Source organism: Crocodylus siamensis, chromosome 4 (genome assembly GCF_052110815.1).
Source record: "Crocodylus siamensis isolate JL-2025a chromosome 4, ASM5211081v1, whole genome shotgun sequence".
Classification (NCBI taxonomy): domain Eukaryota; kingdom Metazoa; phylum Chordata; order Crocodylia; family Crocodylidae; genus Crocodylus; species Crocodylus siamensis.
This window is the reverse complement of record NC_143398.1, coordinates 146,887,611-146,898,339: the sequence shown is the minus strand read 5'-3', so window position 1 is coordinate 146,898,339 and position 10,729 is coordinate 146,887,611. Positions and strand designations below refer to the sequence as shown.

General features: G+C 42.3%; 1 protein-coding gene across 1 annotated transcript; it reads left to right on the top strand.

Moving 5' to 3' along the window:
• Positions 1 to 373: 373 nt before the first annotated feature.
• Positions 374 to 7,756, top strand: SOST (sclerostin). The gene is made up of 2 exons (XM_090041168.1): positions 374 to 670; positions 5,767 to 7,756. Exons 1-2 carry the CDS (start codon positions 448 to 450, stop codon positions 6,186 to 6,188), a joined length of 645 nt encoding a protein of 214 aa, XP_089897294.1. The 5' UTR covers positions 374 to 447; the 3' UTR covers positions 6,189 to 7,756.
• Positions 7,757 to 10,729: the final 2,973 nt, after the last annotated feature.

The following is a 10,729-nucleotide window of genomic DNA, read 5'->3' as shown; positions in this document are numbered from 1 at the left end:
TTTTTTTAATTGTATTTCTCCAGGAAAAGTAGTCTTAACATGTTTAAAAATCCCAGGAACAAAAGAATCAAAGGTGGAAGAAGAAGCAGGTTAAATCATGAAAGTATTGGATAGAAGTTTCTGCAGGGAGAATTGTAAGTGTGCAACTTATCCCAGGCCTGTCATTCAGCACTAGTGCCCGGCACAGGACTGGAACCTCTGTAACGTTTTCCAAATATGTGAAGAAAAGTTTTAGAATGTTTTGGATCAACCACCCCCGTCTGGTATTTCACTTCTAGACTTCAATGACAAAGCTGGGATGAATGAGTTGTTGTCTGGCCCTTCCCACTTTGTATACTCATTGGCTGGCTTGGTTCTAAAAGGGATTTTAAAAAGGAGAATAATTTGCCTTTGCCTGGGATTTGAGACTGTGAGAGTGCTGAAAGGCTCATCTCTCGGCTGCCCACGATGCAGATCTCTCGGGCTGCGTGCTCTGTCTGTGTCCTGATCCAAATTGCCTTTCGCTTAGTGGAAGGATGGCAAGTTTTTAAGAACGATGCTACAGAAATCATCCCAGATCTCACTGAAAATACAGAAACACCGATGGAGCAGGCTTACAGCAACAATAACAACACAATGAACCAGGCAAAACATGGGGGAAGACACCCACAGCAGTCTCTGGACCCTAATGGTAAGAATAATGATGTTCTACTATTGTATTAAAACCTCACACACATACTTTATGTGGGGAGTTGTGTAAACAAGCATGAGTGTGTATTTTGATGAAGTATTACTGGGCATTGAGCTGACATTGTAGTTGTAGGGAATTCAATCTTGTGTTTAAGAAATGATATAGCAGACAATGGGATGGGTGATCAAAATTGGATAGCACAAATTATCTATTGGTGAAATAAGGTGTTTGTCTAACACTCACATTTACTTCACCATCTATATTTACTTAACTATCTATATGATAAGTACATATGCGATATATACTTATCACCTTATGTGGCCCTCTTCATGGTAGCATCTGAACATCTGCCCTGATAGAGAAGTTATAGTGGCTTTTTCAAAATTCTGGTTGAAATTTAGAATTATAAAATGATCGGAAGTAAGTATCTCTACATAATTTGGGTTCTATAGTTAGAGCTACTGTAATGCTACATTGAATTGGTATAAACAAAAAATCTGGAGAAGTGATATTTTTGTCAGATAACACCAGCCAGTGGTGTCACTGATTGATATGATTTACTGTATTTGTCAGACTACAAAGACCGTGAACATATATCTACAGTAATCCTTCTTCCTTTGAAATTAGAAGGGGTAACTGGTTAGGGAATACAGATGTGAATAAGATCTGTTAACTACATAGCAAAAAACATGGCAGTGATGCTTGTTAGCTCAGAGCTAATTTGATGAATGGAGACTGCACTGAGGAGGAATGTGCTAATCTTTATATCCCTTGGACCTCAGTGGCCAGCAGAAGCTGGTTTTTAGCAGTTTTTAAGGTATCATGGAGAGAATCTATATCCAAATATATCAGTGCTTATTTTCAGGGTAGATTTCTGTTTGGTAGGACTGTTACTTTAAAGACACTGTTTGCACCTTAGATGCAACCAACAGCATCAAGAGACACCCCTGAAGAATCACAGTAACATCCTACCAGTTATTTGACAATACCAGGGACTCAACACACCAATGCCTAGAGTTGCTGGGATGTAGTTTGGGAAGTCACCATAAGCAGCATGAAGGGAAAAAGCAGTTTGAAAGTAAATGCCACACTGGTAAAAGTTATTGGATAGACCCCTACAGACTGGAATGCATTTCATCTCAAAGGAGAAATAGCACCAAGGCAGATTACCCACAGACTACCCTAGCTAATGTGCCTGACACCCTAACTTGGAATATTTAGAGACAGGTAGGGCATTTAGCCTCTTTGCTGTGGCCACCAATGAACAGATTAGCCAGTACCAGAAATGCAAATGGGAATATTTACTGGTTGGTGAACTGGGTTGAGATTTCCCCCAAAATCATTTCATATGTGGGACCAAAAAACAACCCCCTTAAAAATGCAACAAAGTTTCTGAGGAGGTCAAAACTTCATACCTTCCCTCCAGCCCCTCCCTACTACTTTTGCACACCAACCTAGCATTGGTTGCTCTCCTAATAAGAGGTCCTTCAGTCTTCTAGCCTCTGACAGGCCAAACATCTTCAAAGGAGGAGCTGGTGGGAGGAAGGTATTAATTCTGAGAAGAACTCAGCATCCAGGAGTTTTACAATCTTCTGCCCTGCTGCCCTTGGGTAGGAAACCCCTATTTATTCAGCTTACCAGTGATCCCAAAGAAGTATCTGGGGCCCAGTCAAGGTGTGTCATGCTCTTATGCCAGTGTATCAGTGTCCTTAATTGGAAGAATCAAAACTAAAGTCTAACAGGTGTTGCCCTCACCTGGAGAATGTGAACCCATCTGTGGCAGAATGTAATAACACATATCTCTACAGAAACAGCACATAGTGGGTGCATCTACACATGTGCTTTAATGTGAAGTAGACTATTTTACTGGGCATTAAAGCATCACATAAAAAACCATGATATTACGCTAATGTGCAATGAAAGTTTACTGCACACTGTGTCATGAAAAGGCATGCAACTACACTACTGCACATTAGCACAACCTAATGTGCATTAATTTAGTACCTCACATTGGAGGTACTAAATTTAATGTGCATTAGAAAAGGTGTATTAGTGCAAATGTACACATGCCCAGTGAGGCATATTCTGTGAATTCTGAACGTAGCAGTATGTGCCCAGGCACTGTGATGGCAAAAGAGACCAGTGTCAGAACTATTAACATTTACAAAGTCAAAATGTAGTTTCTTAAATGCTCAGAAAGTACATGAGTGTAAAAAGGCTAATTAACCTGTGTGACTAAATCCATACAGTCTTGATATCACATGATAGCCCCAAGACTATACCAATTCTCATTTAATCTGGTTAATGCAGCCTTTAGAATTTCTAAAATAGGAAGGCCAAAGTCCATAGTTACATGAATATAAAACCAACTGCAATACTTCTCTGGATGTTTAAAAAACCAGAGCCCATATCTGACTGAAGAGGCATATATCCAAAAACCCAGTCCTTCTTGGGTAAAAAAAATGTTAGCTGAACAGAAAATCCTTCAAAGTTCATTGATAGAAACATGCCTAAATAATATTTAGCACCCTGTCAAGTTAAGACTTCAGGCAGTCAGTTAAAGCTGTCCTTTGATGTTCTTGCCAGGGAAGTACCTTCTCACAGCAGGGAGAATGTGGACAGCACAGAAGCTGACCTCTCTCTAAAAGTCCAGTTTTGTATCTTTCCAACATATTTACATTCTTATGAAAAAAAAATGTTTTTGGCTATATTTATTTTGCTTAAAAGAAAGGAATAAAATATGCTTATATAGAAGAAGCTCAAGGTCTTACTTGCTAACTAGTCTTTCAAATCAATTTCTATATATTTCAGACATATCTGCTAGCTAAGCACATTGCTTTGCAATGCAGAAAGAACCCTTCTGGGAGGCTGTGCTCTTCCAGCTTCTGATGACAATTAATGTTTGGATGCATTTATTTTACTAGAAAGTACTCTGGCCCATTCATGAATGCCATGTGCACCTGGAGGCTGGGAGGGTATGGTGAGCTCCTGCAGGTGCTGGCGGTGCTGTCGGAGGCGGGAGCATGGCAACAGCAAGTGGGGAGCTCCCGCAGGTGGCGGGAGAGGCAGGCGTGGCATGGCAAGCACCGACTGGCAGTTGGCAACCACCTACAGACACTGCTGGCAGCGGTGGCAGCAGCCAGTGATGGTTGCAGACTGCCCACAGATGCCACTGGCAATGTCGGCAGCAAGGGTGGGGAGTGGCAAACGGTGACCACCCACAGGCGCTGCTGGCAGTGTCAGTGGCACCTTTTCACAGGAGGTGCACATACACCTGTGTGCGCCCCCTATGCATCGCCAGTGGGCCCATGAAAGGAAAGCTTTCCTAAACATTTAGAACTAAAATCTCAAGATATCTACGATTTCATTTTGCTCTGGCTTTTCATTAAGGCAAAAGCAAAAATCCAGCAAGATTTATAATTAGAAAGGAAATGCAGCTGTGAGTCTGAAGAAAATGATGTGGGTGTGCAGAAAAAAAGAGACCTGAAATACCAAATGATTGGTGAGTTGGTAGGTTCCATGAGAGGTAGGAACTCTTTAGTAACTGTTGCTATCTCCTGGAATTTCCCTGATGTTTGGGGCATCTACCAACCCTCTGCTGTCCCTTTGCACTGCCCCTGACACAGGGATATACCAAGAAGCAGAAGGGGGCTTGTCAGGTGCTCTGGATTCCTGCTAATCTGGGCTAATGAAGCAGCATGCAGATGAGTATTCAAGAGTGTATACTTAAGCCTCTGAAAGGACCTAAAATTCAGACAGTGCAAAGCTGGCTTTAGATACCCCACTGTTTTGCTATCCCTCCTGAGCTCTACTACTCAGGAGCTGCATCTACATGAGATGCTGACTCTGCGGTTATTTCTGTGCAGTCATTTAATACTTGTATAAACAAATACTTGTATAACTGGAGTTACTGCGCAGTAGCATTGCCGAATGGCTTTTAGATGATCCTGACTGCACTGGAGCTCATTCCTACAGTGCTGTAGCTTCGCATCACACCTCCTGCTATGCAGTCAGCGTCTTGTGTAAACGTGGCCAGGGGGCATGTCTACGTGTGCATTAATGCACCATTGTTACTGTGCATTAAGTTTAGTACCTGTAATAACAGGTACTAACTCAATGTGCTGTAACTGGCACTACTAAGCAGTAGTGCCAGCACACGGTCTTTTAGTGACACTAATGCACAGTAAATTAATTCTACTGCGCATTAGCATGGCTTTCGCTGTGACATGCTAATGCGCAGTAGAATTCTTCTACTGTGCATTTAGCTTCTTGAGTAGATCATGCCTCAGAATCAGAGGATGTCTATATTGTATGATAGCATCTTTAAATTAACTTGAGTTTTTATGACTGTGTTGCCATATCTCAGGCTGAAAAACACACCTGAACAAGGGTAAATGCTCAAGTAGCCAGCCTGTGCTCAGCTCCCTGATGCTGTGGAAACTTTGTAGCCCTGATCTTACTAAGCAGGTTTTTAGCCTGCTCAGGTATATCTACATAAGCGGCAGCCATGCAGTGAAGTGCTGTGCAAATGTATGACAGTTCCTAAAAAACTGCAGAAAATTTAAGAGCTGAAAATTTGACTTAAAATACCCGGATGCAACAAGCAGAGCAACTCCACTGATTCCAAGAGGGGTTTATGAAAGCTGACTCCAACGGTTTCTTTCTAGCCTCTCTAATTTTCCATGTAGTAATGGATATGTCTTTTTCCTATGCTGCCCTGCAGGTCTTAGTCTCTCATTTATACAGAAACTGAACTACAAAAAAAAATCTCAAATCACTCTAGGGTACTTGGACTCAGAGTCTGGTTTAGAACTATTTTGGATGGATTAGCTTCTGTCTGATGCCATCACTTTTGATATAGTTTTTAGAGGAGTAGATGCTCCCTACTAGTTGTTCTCTTTCTTGTTGCGTAGCTTACTAGGGTAGAGGGGAGCATTCCACATGACCCTGATCAACTTTAACTATCTGGTGTGTTTTATTACTATTCTAGATGTAAAAGTGCTGGCTGAGGTACAATGAGCAGTTGCCTTGTCAGGATAAGTATGAAGGGATGGAAAAAAAAATAACCTAATAACTGGTTTATTTCTTCTTTGCAGATGCCTCAGATTTTAGCTGCAGAGAGCTGCGCACCACCCATTATGTCACTGATGGGGCCTGCCGCAGCATCAAACCCGTCAAGGAGCTAGTCTGCTCAGGCCAGTGTGTCCCCTCCCACCTCCTCCCTAACTCCATTGGTAGAGGAAAATGGTGGCGTCAGAATGCTTTGGATTACCGCTGCATTCCTGCACACACTCGCACTCAGCGCATCCAGCTGGCCTGTCCCGGGGAAGAGACTCGGACTTACAAATTCCGAGCTGTCACCGCATGCAAATGTAAACGCTACACTCGCTACCACAACCAATCTGAGCTCAAGGACTTTGGGAAGGAAACCATCAGGCCTCAGAAGAACAAGAAGCCTCGTCTCTCCCGAGCCAGGAGTAGCAAATCCAACCAACCTGAGCTAGAAAATGCGTATTAGAAGGCCCTCTCTAAGATATACAGCCCAGCAGCTCTGGATAGTTTGCATGACACCACATGTCACAGACAGACAGGCCAGAATGAGGTACCGACTGCAGTGGAATCCAGTTCCTCCTGCAACGTTGGGTCAAGGGCTCACTTAGATTCTAACAGCCATGGTCTGATGACAGAATTAAGATAAATTGAGCTGGTCATAGCAGCACCTACATTCAGTCTGAGAGTAGAGTTACTCTTGGAATTTGCATGGGGTGGTGTGGTTTGTTCATTGAGAAAGGCAGAGGAAAGCAAAGATAACATGATGTCTGTAGCATGTGTTACACTTTGTGAGAGGTTATTATCTCCACTTTATGTGAGCAAAGCATCAAAAGACATTTAAACTATTTCAGGCACTGTCATGCAGGGCAAGAAGACTAGGGAAGCAAAAGGTGCAGAGTCAACACTCCTTGACACAGTTTTAGGAAGTAGCAGTAGTAAGCTAAGTAAACGAAATATTTAGTGAAATAGTCAAGCTTTGAGAAAGTCCCAATAGATTTCTTTGTCTCCAATCATCTCTTTAAGCCTGAGAGATGGAACATGAAACTTGTGATCCCAACTCCAACCCACGGAACATGACTGCAATCCATTTAATACTTTTATTATTAAACTACAGCAGAGTCAGTTGATTCAAGGTTGAGATCTGATATTACCAGCTAGGTTTTAGGAACAATCAAACCAATTCTGCTAGGAAAGAGCAGGGCGGTAGAGGTAACCCAGCAAAGACTCCTGCCAACCCAAATAATTCTATGGTATTTGTCCTCTAAACAGATACATATAGTGATGCATATTTTTGTACAGTTTTTTTCGAACTACTTGTGCCACAGCTGAGTAAGTTAGAGTGCGGTCCAAAGGGAAGAAAACTGTAAACAATTTTCCTTACTCCCCTTCAGAGCAACCAGAGTTAAACATCAAAGCTGAGATGTCAATGTATGCCCTTTTTTCTGCAAAGTATTGATCCTCTAGACATATACTCTGTGTGATGAGACTGGGTATGGCAGGGCCTGAGGAAAAAGTACTGGTTCCCCATTGGAGCGATCTTTCACTAATTTGAAAGCCAGTGAATTCCTTCTGAGAAGTCTATAGTATACTCAGTTTAGTTTGATAGTGTCTTTCCTTTAAATAGCTTCACATCATTCATACATGTTTGTGTTTTTACATTACAGAGCATTATTGGGAAGGTAATATTCATGTGCTGTACATATGCTATAGAGTTACAGACCACAGTATTACATAATTCAAAATCTGGGTGGAAAACAGTTCCTCATTGTTCTTCTTTTCTGTGTAGAATTTATGCTAAAATCATATAAGATGTGACGTTTTGCAGCATTGGTAGATTTTGCAATTATTTTAAATGGGACCAGAATCTGGAAAGAAAAGCTATCGTTTCAAAGAATAAATTACATATTTATTTTCTCACATAAATTATTTATGCAAACTTGTTTTTCTTGTAGAGAATGAGTAATACTACTTATTAAATATTAATCTGTTATTTCAGATTTTAAATATATTGTTAATAAAGTAGTGACAATGAATAATTACAAGAAAGACTTATGTTGTTTTTTTAAAAGACAGTACAAGGCTGGCCTGCTGCAAAGTCACCAAGACCAGCTACTGGATCCAAAAAAATCAAAAACAAAAAACCGTGGCAGCACATCTGAGTCTAAGACACAAATTCTTCAGTTCAAACTGTGCCATTGGCTTAAAAACTGTTCCTATTATTGAACATTCCTGCGAATCACAGCATAGTTTTGGGTCTGGTTTTACCCAATGGATGCATCTATGCAAGATGTTTACTGTGGAGTTGCCTAGTTAGCTCCACGGTAAAACATCAGTGTTTACATGTGCAGAACTATTTGTCTGGAGTAAATTAATTAACAACGCTGTAGGATAGTACTGCCAAATATAAGTACTATCCTGTGGAGGAGTACTTAACTCCACCACAATGCTTGTGTAGATGGGGACCAAGCTGGTTGCAACGTGAAGGTACTACAGTGCAAGGGCTACCTGACAGCTAGCCCTGAATTGTAGCACTCTTGTGTCCCAGCTGACACTGAGCCAGGCAGAGCAGCCCTGGGCTGGCAGGCTGATCCCCGGACCTTGCCAGCCAGGGCTGCACCACCCCTGTTCAATGTGCTGTGGTCCCAAGTGCACATGAAGACAGTGCACCCAGGAGCACTAAACTCCAGCACAAATTGTGTCAGAGTTTATTCAGGTACCTTAATATCATGTGTAGATGCACTTAATGAGCTACTATTCTCTGCTCTACGGCATAAGGTCCTGAACTGAGACAGGGCTCTAGCGGAAACCAGTGTTTAAGCCACCATATTTAGTGTACCACACCCACTCTGGAGAAGCATGGTCTGACCAATGAAGAGTTCACTGATGTTTCAATCTACTTTTGCTCCTCTCTGAACCCCCCCCCCCAGCTAAACAGGTCAGCAGAATTCAGGCTTACTCCCACTGAATGGTACTTCCTGATTCAGCCATTCACTAGGTGACAAAGCCACCAAAGAAAGCCAATCCAGGACAGCACAAAACAACTGTAGATGCTCCCTCTGCATGTAGAAGGGTGTTTGTGCCCAAAAGCTTGCAAAGAAGAATTTTTTCAACTATTTTAGCTGGTCTAATAACAGATACAGGTTTCCCTCGCTTTATGCATTCCTGGAAAATGGCACATAACTCGAATTCACATAAAGGGAACCCACTTTACAATGTAACAAATAGGGATACGTTCCAAGGTACTGACCCCTAGATCCACTTCTACCACTTTTACAAGACAATTTTGGTACTCACCAACAGCAGACAGTACACACAAGGACAGGGATGTGGTAAATGTTTAGTGGCAACTACAGAAACGTGTCTCAGACAACGAGCGAGGAGCACAGATCCACACAGAGGACTATATTTTGGTGTGTGTCACTCCCATAATGCACCGCCCAAAGCAGCTTACTGTGGGCTTTCACCACACTGATTGCATAAGAGTGAATTTACCTCGCATATGATGAATTTTTGGTATAAAAATGGTGATTGCATAAGAGCGAATTTGCAGATACAGAACCCGCATAAAGTCAGGGAAGCTTGTACCAGGTTTACCCAAAGAACCAAACTGGCCCGGGTCCAGCTGAGGGTAACAAAAATGGTTAGGGAGCTGGATCGTGTGACTGATGAGTAGCAGCTGAGGAAACTGGGCTTATTTAGTCTGGAGAAGAGAAGACCGAGTGGGGATTTCATAAGCAGCCTTCAACTACCTGAAAGGTGGTTACAAAGAAGGGTGGAGCTGGACTGTTCACAGTGGTGGCAGATAACAGAACAAAGAGCAATGGTCTCAAGTTGCTGCAAGGGAAGTTTAGGTTAGATATTAGGGAAAACCTTACTCACTAGGGGGGTAGTAAAGCATTGGAGCAGGTTTCCCAGAGAGACTGTCGAATCTCCTTCCTTGGAGGTTTTTAAGACATGGCTAGACAAAGTATTGGCTGGGATGATATAGTTGCGGATGCTTCTGCTTTGAGTAGGGGTTTGGACTCACTACATTACCTCGTGAGGTCCCTCCCAACCCTAATTTTCTATGATTCTACGATTCTCTGCACAAGTAACTAACCAAGCAGAAGTTGAACTTCTAACATGTTTAGAAGTAGCAGACTGATGTCCACCCTCAGAGAGCCAAGTCAGCTTCCTTAATGAATATGGGAGTGTTACCCAAAGGAGGGTGGGGCTGGGCCCAGAATGTATGCTACGTGCACCTCTTTTGCTACACTTTCAGTTCAGTAGTACAGATGAGCAGGTCTTCTGATATAGCCAGCAGAGAAAGCATTTTTACATGAAAGCCCAGTGAATAGTGCTCTGTACTTGGTATGAAAATTAAACACAGATTTTGCTGGACACTTGAGGCAAATTTTTCAGAAGCAATCTGTGATTTTGGTCACTTCATTTCCTGAGTGGCAAATCTAAGACACTAAGTTGTAGGGATGAGCATTTGCAACTGACAGTGAAGTCAGTTTGAGCTGCATGTGTCCAGCATGTCCAAAAATCCGGCTTCAGTATCTCAAAACTGGACACACAGTCTCAGACACATCCAGAATTAGTGGTCATTTTTTAAAGCACTGGCCTTTATAGTGACTTGCCTCCCAGTGTCTAGTGTGATACTTCTAAAACATCAGGCCTGGTTCAAAATGTGGGATATACAGCTTAAAGGTCTGGGACCATACAAAAGTTGTGCTCATGGGCCTGTCTCCCAAGCTTCTTCCATCTTTAAGGCTTTTCCTTGCGTCACATCTTCCACCCTGATCTCCTTTGAGATGCCTTCCCCAAAACAACCTGTACCTGAGCACTTATTCAGTATCTTGAAATTGTCTGAGTGAAGATATTAGCACCACATGACAGCTTGGGCTAAGTTCTTTTTCACCTTCAGCTGCCTAAACGGGTAACTGTAGTTCTTTGCTCTTACACACAGTTAAGAGCCTGTCTGCACCTGTGTAGTTACGTGGGCCTGGTGCTTCTTTTCTGAGC

Excerpts from the sequence above, each read along its gene's own strand:
- SOST (XM_090041168.1), top strand. The coding sequence starts at position 448 with ATGCAGATCTCTCGGGCTGCGTGCTCTGTCTGTGTCCTGATCCAAATT. Across the intron at positions 671-5,766 it reads GCAGTCTCTGGACCCTAATG|ATGCCTCAGATTTTAGCTGC; the intron begins GTAAGAATAATG and ends TCTTCTTTGCAG.